The following is a 17626-nucleotide window of genomic DNA, read 5'->3' as shown; positions in this document are numbered from 1 at the left end:
GGACCCAACGACCAAACCCTCACTATCCGTTAATTCATTAATTACCAAAACGAAAATAATATCATTTATTTAAACCTTCAGTTTTTTCATACTGTACTTTCCATATTACCCCTAACAGATTGACTACAGTGTTTATGTGCATCTGTAGGAAGGCTGTTAGGATTATTACAGTCAGGCAGTTCCCTGGGCAGCCTTTTAGCTATATTTTAACCCTTTCCGACCTTTCATCCATTACAATGTACATCATTTAGACATTATCATGCGTTTTCTTTATTTTTTAAAGTTTTTAGCCTTTGGGGCAAAGTTATGTTTTACTTTAATTGAATTTAATAACATTTATAACACTTTTTAATCATGTTTTCTTTAACTGTTTAGGAATGTTTTATGTAATTTAATATAAAATATTACATACAGCCTTCCAATGCAATTTGAATAAAATATATATTATATATTTTAGTTAATTTGATTTATTTGCTATATAGATTTTATATGAGAATATTATATTATATTCATATTATATACTACTATTCTACTATAAAATCTATACAGCAAATACATTGCAAACAGAAAAGATTTGGAGTTGTTCGAAAAAATGGATCCACATGGAGCAACTGAGCAACATTTTCTAAATGTCTGATCATTTTACTAGTGATGGCAAACAGAGGGTTTGGGAAGACTGAATCAAAAGGTTCAAAACCTGATTTGTGACCGTCAAGTCAAGCTTATTTTTTGTTTCGATACAGACTTCGAACCAGTTTGAATCAAACACTGTGATTCAAATGAATCGATTCAGTTCGAATCTGAGTTTTGAGTTTGAAATCGCTGCTTATTTCCTGAACATAGAACAATATCAAATGTTTTAGCACCGCTGATTTATAGTCGCTGTCCAAAGAAAAACATGTATCTCAAAAACAGCAACTTTAGCGTTTTAGAGAGATAATTAGCTAAAGATTTCTTAGCTTTATTTAAATGTAAGTCAATGTGAAGAGTAAATTTCAGCTCATTTTGGCCCATTTATCAATTTTTACACAATGTAAAAAGGACAGTTTGTGTTTTAGACTATGAAATAGTATGTAGTAAACCAAAAATTTACCAAATTGAGATACTTGTTTTTAATTAAACAGCGAGCTTTAAAACCTTAGTTAAAATCGTTGTATAACTTTTAAACGTGCTCTGGCTTTAATTGTAGCATCAGCTCACCAACCGGTCAGCACACTAGCAGAAATGCTAGCGTCTTCCTGCCTAAAACTTGTATGCTGTACGAAAAATAGCTACGTACAGGTAAGTTTCTTTACTTTTTTAGAACAGTTCTTTATTATTATTTTCAAAATTAAAGAAGCATTTTGGACAGGTAGTAGTTACTATTTTAATTTAGAGTTTTTAGCTGTTTAGCTCAATTTACCCCATTTATTGAGGACTCTCTCGCGGACTCCCTCTAGCGTTAGCAGTCCTTTTTCACAGAACGGGAGAGCTGTATCCCTGCTCTAAAACACCTCAGGTCATGAGGCGCTGGATGCTGTTTTTACGATTGAGAAAGTATACCATGTAGAAACCTGGTACCTGGTAAAAAACAGACAAAGTGCCCTATTGGCTGCACTAGGCTACTCATAGTGAAAATGTGTTATTGTGTGCTGTCTAGATTTAGAAAATTTGATAACTTCTTTGGACTTCTGTCCTTTGAATAAGACATGCCTTCCATGTCACACCTATTAAATCGTGTCCTGAAGAAGACAGAACCGGACACGGTGCTGTATAGGGTTCTCCTACTCCTCCTCTCCTATTTTATATACATTTTTACGCATCTCGTGCGTATTTACGCGTTTCATGCGTTTTACGCATCCCGTGCGTAATTACGCAGCTCGTGCGCTTTTACGCATTTCGTGCGTAATTGCGCATCTCGTGCGTAATTGCGCATCTCGTGCGTAATTACGCATCACGTGCGCTTTTACGCATCCCGTGCGTAATTACGCATCTCGTGCGTTTTTCGATTGCTCCATTCAAGCAGGTAAATCCTAAATTAAGCTTTCAAAAATTATAAGATCTCTTTGAAATATGTATTAATACCTGTTTGAATCAAGCTTGCATGGTGTGCAAAACAATGATGTGTCGGTGTGCTGGATGCTGCAAGATGTGCCGGTCAATGTGCTGGTTTCTCCCAAGATGTGCCAGCTGTTGTAAGATGTGCCAGTTGATGTGCTGGCTGCTGTAAAATGTGCTAGTTGGTGTGCTGGATTTTTTAAAGATGTGCCAGTTGATGTGCTGGCTGCTGTAAGGTGTGCCGGATTTTTTAAAGATGTGCCAGTTGGTGTGCCTGATTTTTTAAAGATGTGCCAGTTGATGTGCTGGCTGCTGTAAGATGTGTCAGTTGGTATGTTGAATTTTTTAAAGATGTTCCAGTTAATGTGCTGGCTGTTGTAAGATGTGCCAGTTGGTGTGCCGGTGTTACACCGTTTTCTGTGACCGTCGGGTTTTGTGACCACAGAGGGCGCTACTTCACAGTTTCTGTTCACGGGCACGAGCGCGCTGCGTAGACTGCGTAAGCTACGCGGACTCGCTTTATTTTCTCTTTCTGCTGCTGTCGAACGATGAAAAAAGGGTGTTTACATTTTTATGTTGTCTATAAATAAAATAAATGATCTTGAACATGAACGTTTCATTATTAATTCTCTGCATTTTCACGTCGTATGAAGAAAGTAGGGGGGGGGGGGGGGGGGGGTGCACTGCAAAATACAAGCTTTTTCCCTAAACAAACCAAAACGTCAGAACCAGTAAAATATTAGATAAGAAGAAAATAGATTATCTCATACTTTACACCTGTTCTATTATGCTAAACATACATTAGATAATGTGTATCATATTTAAACTGATCTAAAAATTATTCAAATGGTAGTTATAATGCCCTATCCGATGTTAAAAGATTCCATTTTAATTCCATTTATTAAAAGGGTTAGGTTATTTTTTCATTGTTTTCTGTTATTTTGGAGACAAAATGGGCTGATACTTGATTCAACTGTAAAAATGTGCCTTTGTCAGGTCCTATCTTAAACATGAGTTATAAAGTTTTTTTTGTGAGAGTGAGGCAATCACTGGCCTTTACTCAAACTCTGACATCTGACATCAGAATATGTGACACTATTCATCTCCGTGTAAAACCAACCAAATCTTCACTCACTATTACTTCACATTTTCAGCTTTACAAAACATTTATTACTGGACTTGATCGTAATGCTTTAGAATAGGGGTCATACTTTCTGACAGCTGGTATCAAAATATGTGACCCTATACCATCTTTATTAAATATAGTTTAAAACTTACCACATTTTCTCAGATTACTCACCATTCCTTCACCTTTTCAGCTACACAAAACATTAGTTACTGGACTTGACCATAATGCCTTAGAATAGGGGTCACACTTTCTGACAGCTGGTATCAGAATATGTGACCCTATACCATCTATACTAAATATAGTGCAAAACCAACCAAATACTGTCAGATTACTCACTATTACTTCACCTTTTCAGCTACACAAAACATTTATTACTGGACTTGACCATAATGCTTTAGAATAGGGGTCACACTTTCTGACAGCTGGTATCAAAATATGTGACCCTATGCCATCTTTATTAAATATAGTGTAAAACTAACCAAATCTTCTCAGATTACTCACTATTCCTTCACCTTTTCAGCTACACAAAACATTTATTACTGGACTTGACCATAATGCTTTAGAATAGGGGTCACACTTTCTGACAGCTGGTATCAGAATATGTGACCCTATACCATCTCTATTAAATATAGTGCAAAACCAACCAAATACTGTCAGATTACTCACTATTACTTCACCTTTTCAGCTTCACAAAATATTTATTACTGGACTTGACCATAATGATTTAGAATAGGGGTCACACTTTCTGACAGCTGGTATCAGAATATGTGACCCTATACCATCTCTATTAAATATAGTGCAAAACCAACCAAATACTGTCAGATTACTCACTATTACTTCACCTTTTCAGCTATACAAAATATTTATTACTGGACTTGACCATAATGCTTTAGAATAGGGGTCACACTTTCTGACAGCTGGTATCAAAATATGTGACCCTATGCCATCTTTATTAAATATAGTGTAAAACTAACCAAATCTTCTCAGATTACTCACTATTCCTTCACCTTTTCAGCTACACAAAACATTTATTACTGGACTTGACCATAATGATTTAGAATAGGGGTCACACTTTCTGACAGCTGGTATCAGAATATGTGACCCTATACCATCTCTATTTAAAATAGTGTAAAACCAACCAAATACTGTCAGATTACTCACTATTCCTTCACCTTTTCAGCTACACAAAACATTTATTACTGGAATTGACCATAATGATTTAGAATAGGGGTCACACTTTCTGACAGCTGGTATCAGAATATGTGACCCTATACCATCTCTATTTAAAACTGTGTAAAGCTAACCACATTTTCTCAGATTACTCACTATTCCTTAACCTTTTCAGCTATATAAAATATTTATTACTGGACTTGACCATAATGATTTAGAATAGGGGTCACACTTTCTGACAGCTGGTATCAGAATATGTGACCCTATACCATCTCTATTAAATATAGTGCAAAACCAACCAAATACTGTCAGATTACTCACTATTACTTCACCTTTTCAGCTATACAAAACATTTATTACTGGACTTGACCATAATGCTTTAGAATAGGGGTCACACTTTCTGACAGCTGGTATCAAAATATGTGACCCTATGCCATCTTTATTAAATATAGTGTAAAACTAACCAAATCTTCTCAGATTACTCACTATTCCTTCACCTTTTCAGCTACACAAAACATTTATTACTGGACTTGACCATAATGATTTAGAATAGGGGTCACACTTTCTGACAGCTGGTATCAGAATATGTGACCCTATACCATCTCTATTTAAAATAGTGTAAAACCAACCAAATACTGTCAGATTACTCACTATTCCTTCACCTTTTCAGCTACACAAAACATTTATTACTGGAATTGACCATAATGATTTAGAATAGGGGTCACACTTTCTGACAGCTGGTATCAGAATATGTGACCCTATACCATCTCTATTTAAAACTGTGTAAAGCTAACCACATTTTCTCAGATTACTCACTATTCCTTAACCTTTTCAGCTATATAAAATATTTATTACTGGACTTGACCATAATGATTTAGAATAGGGGTCACACTTTCTGACAGCTGGTATCAGAATATGTGACCCTATACCATCTCTATTAAATATAGTGCAAAACCAACCAAATACTGTCAGATTACTCACCATTCCTTCACCTTTTCTGCTACACAAAACATTTATTACTGGACTTGACCATAATGATTTAGAATAGGGGTCACTGATTCTGACAGCTGGTATCAGAATTTGTGACTCTATTCAAAAATCAAATCTTCTCAGATTACTCACTATTCCTTTACCTTTTCAGTAAAGCAATAATTATTGCAAAGGAGTGTATTCAGGCTAGGCACATATATTTTAATTCAAAAAGTGAGGCACTGTTGAAAATACTTATTTATTGCAAAGTCTACATAATAATCAAGCTCAAATAATGGGAAAACATGCAAAAGATACATACACATAAACACAAACCTTTCTGTCAAAACAAAACATAGTGATGGCCTCCGAGTGGTCCAGCAGGCTTTGCACTGCCTCTATGACCAGGAGCTCGCCGGTTCAAATCCTGTTTATGTAGTTGCCATTAGCTACCGGAACCCTCAGGCAGCAAAATTGGCCTTGCTCTCTCTGGGTGGGTACATGGCACTCTTTCCCCTCATCACTCCAAAGGATGATTTCGATCAGCACAAGGCGTCTGTGAGCTGATGATGCTACTTGGCAATGCTGCATCAGCAGCTGTTCAAAAATAGGCAGAGTCTGACTTCACCTGTCAGAGAAAGGGGGGGGTTGGTCTTCATCCTCCTGGTGTGTTGGGGCATCACTAGTATTAGGGGGAGTCCTAATGAGTGGGTTGGGTAACTGACCGTGTAAAATTGGGAGAAAATGGGAAAAAAAATGGAAATAAAATTATATATATATATAAAAAAAAAAAAATAGTGATCTCTTTGTAAGATAGCTCTCTTGCTATTGGCATGCAGCACAGCTGTAGCTCTCATTTATGTTGGGTTTCCCCACACAATTTAGGTGAAACCACCTAGTGCAGTCATCACACTGGATCTGTAATCAATCACATGCATATTTTTATATATTATATATTAACTGGATTTTCCATACTATACTATACTACTGTATACTATATTAAATTATGCTATACTATACCTATATATTGTTTAATTTTATTTTTATTAATGAAAAACATCTTACCCAGACAGTATTGCATGCTTGCCCTTTCTTTTTTTTCCCACGTTTGCTTTTTTCTGTTTCTCCACTTTTTTCTCCACAGTAGTGGCACACATCTTCGAGATTATCTGATTAAAATACAATAGTAATTGCAGATTGTGATGATCAGATTTTCATTACACATACTTACTTTATCAAAAATAGAATTATTGGTCAACACAAGAATTTTACCTGTCTCCTTGAGCAAAGTCATTGCCACCTCCCATCTGTAAGTCTGAACAGCTGATTTTGAATTAGTAAATGTCAGTGGCTCCTCTGCCAGAATATTCTCAGCGTACTAAGGAATGAAGAAATTAAAATCAACTGCCATATAAAAACACTTTCATATATAACTGTTAATTCATAGCGCTTGAAATGTTCTAAAACTGAATTTGGAACCCAACAATTCTTATGTCCAAAAATATCCCAAAACATCTATTTTGAATCTATGGTGTATATATTCAAATATGTATAATCTTTACAGTTATTGACTGGGCCATACATATATTTTTTTACTAAACAATTTAGCTTTATGAAAAACATCAAACAGTTCTTCAGTTCAAAATGGACACTTAAATCAACTTACTTTCAGCACAAACACTCCACATGACACAGCATCTGTCTGTAATGCATGAGGAACCGTTTCTGTTGTCCATGTGGACACCTCACACCCTCGCTTTCTCATGAATGCTCTAAAAAGAAACAAAGATTATTGTATATATTGTTCCTTGGCCTTCATAATAGACCATTTTTCATTATCATGAAAAGAGTACCTTGCTGTCCTTTCACATGTGACTAATTTTGTGGAGGCGTTTCCAAGAGAATCAAGCACCAAACTCCTTTTTTGTTGTGGAAAAAATGCCTATATAGGTGTAGAAATATTTGTATATCAGTCACATATAGTCACAGCAAAAAACACATAATATTACAGATACATTACAGTATCATTACAATTTACAAAATATCGTATTCTTACTGTCAGTATCCAGTGGTTTGGCTCGTTTACAGCTCCCAGAATCACTTGAAAGTTATTGGGGTCACACTTAAAAAAGGTTCAAAAATTATAAAATTATAACAAGACTTTAGAAAATCCATATAATACAGCATTATTAAAATGCAAAACAGTAATTTGCCTACCTTCAGTTTTGTGTTCTTCCCCTGCCACATACCAGTCATTTCAAAAGAATCAATGTATAGTGCCTGTTTGCCTCCATGTTCTTGATTTTTCTTGTGAACAATATGCTTCAGATAAGCATTGATCACCTATGAGGAAGAAAATAATGTAAATATCAATTCATATACATCACTTATGATGTTCTGTGATGTCACAGGTTGATAAAACGTAACGTAAAACGTAAAATATGTATCTTACCTCACTTTCAACCTGTTGATTGGGTGCTAGGTTGGCGATGTCCCAATAAAACAATTTGTATGGTCCAATTTTTGACAGAAGGACATGAACATTTTTTCCTTCCCAAGCCTCTTTCACACCTAAAGAAACAATTAATACAAATTGTAGAAAGGTCTTTCAATAAAGTGTAAAAAATCTGCAGCATATTGTGTTTTCTTGTTGCAATTTTCAAAATAACACACAGCTATTAATGTCTAAACTGTTGGCACCAAAATTAGATTCCTGTAGCAACCTGTGAAGCTCTAGTAAACTCCATGCCCAAGAGGGTTAAGACAGGGCTAGATAATAATTGTGGTCACAAAAAATATTGCCACTTTCCGCACAATTTGGCCATTTTCACTTAGGGGTGTACTCACTTGCCAGCAGTTCAGACATTAATGTGTGTTGAGTTGTATGAAGGCACAGCTAATTTTCTTTGTTATACAAGCTGTACACTGATTATATTACATTGTATTAAAGTGTCATATCTTCAGTGTTCAGATGAAAAGATATTTAAAAAAATATGTGAGGTGTGTACCTACTTTTGTGAGACAGTGTAATGAAGCTTTGTTGAAAGTGTTAAATGCCAACTGAAAATTTGTACTCAAAGAAACAAATGTAGTTTCTTGTGTATTTCTGGTGTATGTACTATACTGATGGTTTAATTTAATCTGCTCATGTATACATACATTTTTCTAAGGAGGAGACAGATGTTTGAGCAAAGATGGTTCCAGAAGGTGGAGAGGAGATGACAGGAGGTGGAGAGGATGTGACTGGAACTGGTAGAGAAGAGGTGGAAGTAGGTGGGGAGGTGGTAACAGCAGGTTGAACAGCAGGTTGAACAGTGGATAATGGAGAAGAGATGACAGAAGGGTGGAGGTTGGCAGTGGCTGGTGGAGAGGAGATGACAGTGGCTGGTGGAGAGGAGATGACAGTGGCTGGTGGAGAGGAGATGACAGTGGCTGGTGGAGAGGAGATGACAGTGGCTGGTGGAGAGGAGATGACAGTGGCTGGTGGAGAGGAAGTGACAGTGGCTGGTGGAGAGGAGATGACAGTGGCTGGTGGAGAGGAAGTGACTGAGGGAGGAGCGATACTGAATACATCATGATGCCCTTTTAACTTTTGTGGTATCCTCGGGGTCTGTTCATTGTACAGTTTTAAATGATCAATGTTAACCTTGTGGATGGCTTTTCCATTGGAGTCAACAAGGTCAATGCTTTTTCCTGCTACTTTGGTGATAGTAAAGGGGCCGAGGAATTCTGGGTCAAGCTTTCCTCCTTTTCGTTGCTGGCTGCGGATATTCTTTCTCAGAACTACATCCCCCACCTGAAGATTTTGCTGAGGGAGTTTTGACTGCAGCCTTTTTCTTGTTCTCTCCTGAACTCCTTCCACATTCTCCTGGACAATGTTCAGGATTCTGTCATGCCTCTCAATGTCAATTGCCACCAATTCTTCAGAAAGCACATTCTCAACAGTAGCATCAACCTGTAACAATGTATGGCAATAAACAAATAAAAATGTGTACTTACAGTACAGTACAACATCTGTTGGCTACATCAAGAGAAAATAACTGAACTAATATAAATAATGTGTGATCAAATAATGCAGACCTCATACAGCAAGCACACTCTTTGTCCTGCACAGATTTTATCTGCTAGATAATACATACTTTTATCTTTATTCATTGGTTAGTTACTATGCATTAAATGTTGTTTCTATGCATTTATGTTATTTCTGGTATAATGCAGTAATGTAGTTTTTGTCCTTTCACAGTAAAACAAAAAGGTCAGTTCAACCTTGAAAGTATTTGACGTGGTATTTATTTTATTAATTTCATTCATTTTAACTAGTTTTTAATCAGATTACTCAAAACTAAAAGCCAACACAGTAATACCAATAACTTACTTAAAAGAAAAATGAGCAAATTTCTCTTTTCTACCTTATAATGTATTGTACAACAGTTATTGTTCATTAACTTGAACATAATTTAAATACTTCTTTAAAAAGTTACATAAAATATACATGAAACAAGGAGCCATAGTCTGAATACACCAGTTAGCAATGTCATTAATACGCCACCCATTTCACAACCCTCATGGCAGATTACCAGAAAAACTAGGCCTCTATGTGGAAAAACATATTCTACAGATAGAAGCCATTCCTCATTCTACAAGGAAGGAAAAAACTTGAGATATATATACTTAGTATCTCAATAAGAGCAATTTCTTAATCTTGCATTAATAATTTCTGTATAGACACAACAAAATCTTTATTGGGAACAACTTATTTCTACACTCACTGTCTCCTCTGATCATATAGGTCACTTTGTAGTTTATAATGCATATATAATACAGTAATTCCTGACTGTAGTCCTGTATCTGTTTCTCTGCATATAATTATCCTCCTTTCACCCTATTCTACAATCTGGATCAGGATCACTACTGGAGAGACCACCACAGAGCAGCTATTATTATTTGCGTGATGGGTGGTTATCCTCAGCATTGCAGTGATTAGCACTGATTAGCATGGTGGTGTATGAGGTGTTAGTGTGTGTTTTGCTGGTACAAGTGGATCAGATACAGCAGTACTGCTGGAGTTTTTAAACGTTCACTCATTGTCTATCACTCTACTAGTCACTCCTATCTACAGCTGCTCCACCTTGTAAAAGAGACATAAGCTCTGAATCTTTTGCAGCACTGTTTGTGTTGGTCACCTCTAGTCCTTTATCAGTGCTTACAGGATGCTACCAACAAGACAATGCCCAAAATAATGTTGCCCACAGGACGCCACCCATAAGATGCTTTTGGTGGACTATTTTTAGTCCAGCAAGGACACTGCAGCTCAACACATGCAAAAACACCATCACCATGTCAGTGTCACTGCAATGCTGAGAATGTCCCATCACCCAAATAATAGCTGCTCATTGTATGTGTATCCTCTTAAAAGAACACATTTTACTTAACCTGATAGTCCTCTGGCACCTCAGCAGGATAACGTGCTTCTCTCCCGAACATCAAAAAGAATGGGGAGAACCGTGTGGTTAACTGCTTTTTTGTGCGCAGTCCAAACATTACTGCATCCAGGTACAGATCCCAGTTGTTAGGTTTCTCATCCACCATCTTGCCAAGAGCTCTAAACATGACAAACACATACACAATTTGACATATACATACACAAGTAGCCATAATATTTATAAACATCATTATCTAAATCATTATATGAAAAGCAACACTTTTAGTAGCTTAACGAAGAATGTAATGACAGCCTTAACAGTCTTTGTTTTACCTTTGTATAGTTCCGTTCAGTCTCTCCACCAACCCATTAGTTTGAGGATGATATGGGGCACAGAGACTTCTTCTAATGCCAAGTACTTCACACACTTGTGAGTTAATCTACAGAATAAGAAAAAAATAATAAAACATATTGGAAATATATGTGTATTGACATAGACTTTTGCTTTACCCCAAGAAACAGTAGATATTTTTTCCATTCATAAAGGTAAACATGAAAAGCAATTATATTGTAAAGAAACATTCTATTTAAAATGTGAGTATGATTCACTGAAGTACAACCCCAATTCAAGTTGGGATGTTGTGTAAAAAAAGAATATGATGATGTGCAAATGCTTTTCAAGCTATATTTAATTGAATACACTAAAAGGACAAGATATTTAATGTTCAAACGGATAAACTTTATTGTTTTTTTTTTTGCAAATATTCACTCACTTTGAATTTGATGCAACACGTTCCAAAAAAGTTGGGACAGGGGCAACAAAAGAGTGGTGAAGTTTAGGAATGCTCAAGAAAACACTTGTTTGGAACATCCCACAGATGAACAGGTTAATTGGAAACAGGTAAGGGTCATGACTGTTGTCGGGAAAGGCCGCACTACCCCTTACAGCGCCGTTTCCAGTGCGTTTCCCCCTGAGTTCTTTTAAATGGTTGAGATGAGTAGAGAAGTCAAGAAGAGTCAGGATACCAAAGTCTTCAGCTAATTTAACAGTTTATTTCAGAAGATCTTCCGGGAACAATGCTCCGCTCAGAGAGTCGAGGAGAATGTTCGAAAACCAAAAGACATACACAAGATTATATAGATCATCCCACTATGGTGTGAGTGAAGAAGGTTGAACAGCCCCCCCCTTTGGTCCCATAAACTGTATCCTATCTTGACATGACCCCGTGCCTGCCTGACACCTACGTCTTCAGTATAATAAATCTATTGTCCTCCCGCCTGGTTCTGACAACATAAATAATAAAAAATAAATAATAAAATAAAGTTTATCTGTTGGAACATTAACTATCTTGTATTGTGTTAATGAATATCGGTTGAAAAGGATTTACAACACACATTAGACAGATTGGCAGACAGAACTATCAGAGCACTGCGCTTTGTCAGTTTAAGGCCATCCTTTAATTGGCCTTTGCCAATGTAGGGCCAGGATTGATCATATGTGGCCCTTATTTTATCTGAAACATACCAAAAAAATTTCCTTCATTGCTAAAAGGCACAATTCTACTAATATTTATCCAAAATATCTAATAGAAATGTATAAAATCGGATTCTCAGGTCTGGACAACTGCTTTAACTAATTTGAATTTAAGGAGATATGAAGTGAACTAATGGCTAGATGTTTAGGATGGAGGGGTAGGACAGTCCAGCACAGTAAAGTATAATATATTGCGATCTACATGACAGCAGACAGCTGTACAAAATCATTTGCAATTGCACTCCAAAGCATTTGCTGTTTCTGTAAAATTATGACAAATGGTTTCTGTGATGAGCACAATTGATTAGATGATGTGAAAATTAATTAATATTTTTGAGAAATTAAATGTTAATCTGCTCTAAAGGGACAGAGAAAAACTGTAAAATAATCATAAAGGAATAAAAATACTCACAGCATTGACAAATTCTCTACCTTGGTCAGTCAGAATCCGTTTTGGCACTTCAAATTGGTAGACAAATTTCAAAATGCTCTGTGTGACCTCTTCTGCAGACTTTGATTTTAGTGCATATGCCTGAGTCCACCTAGTACAATAGTCAATTATGACACATATGTACTGGTGGTTTTGCTCTGTCTTCACAAGCTTGCCGATGAGATCCATTCCCACCAATTCAAATGGAACTTTGGTCTGTCAAAAAAGGCAAAAACATACATATATACATTTATAATATTCATTGTAGGAAAAGAACAGAAACTAGTAAAAACCTGACCATAATAATACATACAAACATACATACAGATTTAAATTCCAGCATTGATTATTGAATCAATCAGGAATAAGAACAAATATTTAGCATTTTTGATAGTGACAAAATTGATTTATTTAACAATCAATAGATTTATGAAACCTACAGTCAGTATGGTATCTTTTTAGTAAGTATAAACATCAGTATAACCTATCTTTGGTAATTGTGTGCAGACTCTTTTACAACCTATGATTAATAATAATAAAAAAATGTCACAAGTGATTTGCAAAAATTGTATTTTACAACACAATGCCAATGCTTCACATGTCAGGGTGAAGACAATTTAAGTAATGTGAGGAGCATATTTTGTAAATTTGTACAGTCCTGACCCTGATATGTAGCCAACAATTGTAGAAAAATCTCCTACTTCATTATGACTACTGTTACTGTATACTAGAACAAATAAAAGAGAAAAAAAAAACACATCAGAGGACTTGAGTAAATAATTTGGCTCCTTTCGTGACTGCTCAATCAGTGTCTAAATCTAACTTGACAATATAATTTAAAAAGGTATTATAGTATAGGTAGTATACTGTCACATTTGTTCATTTTATTTACTTGAAAATATATGGGCCAGAAGACTCAGTCACAACTGGGCCAAAACAAAGGCAAGGATGAGGCCCACAAGTGTGCCAGATAAAAAAGGGGTATTTTAAGTACTCACAAGGATTAAATATGCAAGTGTTATTTAGCAACTGATGTAAGTGTATACCTTGATCGGCTTGTATTCCGTGCTGGCCTTTATATCTCTCTTGTTTTTCTGGCAAACTGTGCACTGTGACACCTATATCAAAATATGAATAGATAAACATAATACGATCCCACAGTTGATTTGCTGAAGTAAGAAGTAATTGCAACTCAACATGATTAAATATATAAACATACCCATTTCTCAATATCCCCAGACATGCCAGGCCAGTAGAATCTTTGAGAGATTGCATCCCTTGTCTTTATTTGCCCACAGTGAGCTCCGATTCCACTACTGTGAAACTCGACAAAGAGAGCATCAGCCTCTGCCGCACTACACACCACCTTCACCTTGCACTCTTTTTCGGTTCCCCTGTGTCTTATGTAGTACAGTTCGTTGTCTAAAGAAGTCAACAGAAATCATCATGACTGACGTTTCTACAACATATGCAGGCACATATTACAGACAATAATTAGTATCACTAACAAAATAACCATTTTGAAGTATGTTAATGGCCTGTATCCTTACCAGTGATGCAGAAATTGGATGCCCTCCGTCTCAGTATGTACCTCTGATGCTTATCAAAAACATCAGGGTATTTGCCAGTGAGAAGAAATTCTCTGATTTCTTTGGCAGTTTTGGAGTCCATAATAAAATCAATCCATGTACCGTATACCGTAATCCGAAACTAGCTAACTTGACCACAACTAAAAAAAAACATCAGTTACAGAGCATGATGGGGGAAAACAGCCCCTCCCCCAACCCTACGTTTAATGTCCATGCACTGCAAGTGTAAACAATCAATATATTACACATTTTCTTCTTAAATATTAGTGTTCTCACACACTTAAAAATTATTATTATTATTATTATTATTATTATTATTATTATTATTATTATTATTATTATTATTATTATTATTATTATTTTAATGCCTAAGAAACAGATTGAAAGGACTAAGTGAAGGAATGCTGAGTAAACTGATTTGAAAAGATTTGAAAAGATTTAATTGGTTTCACACAATTTTAAATGAAGATGGAATAGGGTCACATATTCTGATGCCCGCTGTCAGAAAGTGTGACCCCTATTCTAAATCATTATGGTCAAGTCCAGTAATAAATGTTTTGTATAGCTGAAAAGGTGAAGTAATAGTGAGTAATCTGAGAAGATTTTATTGGTTTTACACTATTGTATGTGGAGATGGTATAGGGTCACATATTCTGATACCAGCTGTCAGAAAGTGTGACCCCTATTCTAAATCATTATGGTCAAGTCCAGTAATAAATATTTTGTATAGCTGAAAAGGTGAAGTAATAGTGAGTAATCTGACAGTATTTGGTTGGTTTTGCACTATATTTAATAGAGATGGTATAGGGTCACATATTCTGATACCAGCTGTCAGAAAGTGTGACCCCTATTCTAAATCATTATGGTCAAGTCCAGTAATAAATATTTTGTGAAGCTGAAAAGGTGAAGTAATAGTGAGTAATCTGAGAAAATGTGGTTAGCTTTACACAGTTTTAAATAGAGATGGTATAGGGTCACATATTCTGATACCAGCTGTCAGAAAGTGTGACCCCTATTCTAAAGCATTATGGTCAAGTCCAGTAATAAATGTTTTGTGTAGCTGAAAAGGTGAAGGAATAGTGAGTAATCTGACAGTATTTGGTTGGTTTTGCACTATATTTAATAGAGATGGTATAGGGTCACATATTCTGATACCAGCTGTCAGAAAGTGTGACCCCTATTCTAAATCATTATGGTCAAGTCCAGTAATAAATATTTTGTATAGCTGAAAAGGTGAAGTAATAGTGAGTAATCTGACAGTATTTGGTTGGTTTTGCACTATATTTAATAGAGATGGTATAGGGTCACATATTCTGATACCAGCTGTCAGAAAGTGTGACCCCTATTCTAAAGCATTATGGTCAAGTCCAGTAATAAATGTTTTGTGTAGCTGAAAAGGTGAAGTAATAGTGAGTAATCTGACAGTATTTGGTTGGTTTTGCACTATATTTAATAGAGATGGTATAGGGTCACATATTCTGATACCAGCTGTCAGAAAGTGTGACCCCTATTCTAAATCATTATGGTCAAGTCCAGTAATAAATATTTTGTGAAGCTGAAAAGGTGAAGTAATAGTGAGTAATCTGAGAAAATGTGGTTAGCTTTACACAGTTTTAAATAGAGATGGTATAGGGTCACATATTCTGATACCAGCTGTCAGAAAGTGTGACCCCTATTCTAAAGCATTATGGTCAAGTCCAGTAATAAATGTTTTGTGTAGCTGAAAAGGTGAAGGAATAGTGAGTAATCTGACAGTATTTGGTTGGTTTTGCACTATATTTAATAGAGATGGTATAGGGTCACATATTCTGATACCAGCTGTCAGAAAGTGTGACCCCTATTCTAAATCATTATGGTCAAGTCCAGTAATAAATATTTTGTGAAGCTGAAAAGGTGAAGTAATAGTGAGTAATCTGAGAAAATGTGGTTAGCTTTACACAGTTTTAAATAGAGATGGTATAGGGTCACATATTCTGATACCAGCTGTCAGAAAGTGTGACCCCTATTCTAAAGCATTATGGTCAAGTCCAGTAATAAATGTTTTGTGTAGCTGAAAAGGTGAAGGAATAGTGAGTAATCTGAGAAGATTTGGTTAGTTTTACACTATATTTAATAAAGATGGCATAGGGTCACATATTTTGATACCAGCTGTCAGAAAGTGTGACCCCTATTCTAAATCATTATGGTCAATTCCAGTAATAAATGTTTTGTATAGCTGAAAAGGTGAAGGAATGGTGAGTAATCTGACAGTATTTGGTTTGTTTTACACTATATTTAGTATAGATGGTATAGGGTCACATATTCTGATACCAGCTGTCAGAAAGTGTGACCCCTATTCTAAGGCATTATGGTCAAGTCCAGTAACTAATGTTTTGTGTAGCTGAAAAGGTGAAGGAATGGTGAGTAATCTGAGAAAATGTGGTAAGTTTTAAACTATATTTAATAAAGATGGTATAGGGTCACATATTTTGATACCAGCTGTCAGAAAGTATGACCCCTATTCTAAAGCATTACGATCAAGTCCAGTAATAAATGTTTTGTAAAGCTGAAAATGTGAAGGAATAGTGAGTGAAGATTTGGTTGGTTTTACACGGAGATGAATAGTGTCACATATTCTGATGTCAGATGTCAGAGTTTGAGTAAAGGCCAGTGATTGCCTCACTCTCACAAAAAAAACTTTATAACTCATGTTTAAGATAGGACCTGACAAAGGCACATTTTTACAGTTGAATCAAGTATCAGCCCATTTTGTCTCCAAAATAACAGAAAACAATGAAAAAATAACCTAACCCTTTTAATAAATGGAATTAAAATGGAATCTTTTAACATCGGATAGGGCATTATAACTACCATTTGAATAATTTTTAGATCAGTTTAAATATGATACACATTATCTAATGTATGTTTAGCATAATAGAACAGGTGTAAAGTATGAGATAATCTATTTTCTTCTGTTTTGCAATACTACTCAACATAAAAGTAATTGGATAAAAGTAAACATTTTCTTAGTGTTACTCAGTTTTCTGTTTTATCTAATATTTTACTGGTTCTGACGTTTTGGTTTGTTTAGGGAAAAAGCTTGTATTTTGCAGTGCACCCCCCCCCCCCCCCCCCCTACTTTCTTCATACGACGTGAAAATGCAGAGAATTAATAATGAAACGTTCATGTTCAAGATCATTTATTTTATTTATAGACAACATAAAAATGTAAACACCCTTTTTTCATCGTTCGACAGCAGCAGAAAGAGAAAATAAAGCGAGTCCGCGTAGCTTACGCAGTCTACGCAGCGCGCTCGTGCCCGTGAACAGAAACTGTGAAGTAGCGCCCTCTGTGGTCACAAAACCC

General features: G+C 35.8%; 1 protein-coding gene across 1 annotated transcript in view; it reads left to right on the top strand.

The window, feature by feature from the left end:
* Positions 1 to 1170: 1170 nt before the first annotated feature.
* zgc:154075 (Gfo/Idh/MocA family oxidoreductase) overlaps positions 1171 to 17626 on the top strand; it is a 33174-nt gene continuing 16718 nt past the window's right edge. Inside the window, exon 1 of the mRNA XM_049462888.1 lies at positions 1171 to 1281. Within this exon, the coding sequence (XP_049318845.1) occupies positions 1225 to 1281 (57 nt within the window). The 5' untranslated portion in view covers positions 1171 to 1224. The remainder of the gene's footprint in view (positions 1282 to 17626) is intronic.

Source organism: Astyanax mexicanus, chromosome 13, assembly GCF_023375975.1.
Source record: "Astyanax mexicanus isolate ESR-SI-001 chromosome 13, AstMex3_surface, whole genome shotgun sequence".
In the NCBI taxonomy this organism is placed as follows: domain Eukaryota; kingdom Metazoa; phylum Chordata; class Actinopteri; order Characiformes; family Acestrorhamphidae; genus Astyanax; species Astyanax mexicanus.
The sequence above is the reverse complement of the archived record's forward strand: the minus strand, read 5'-3'. Positions and strand labels throughout refer to the sequence as shown.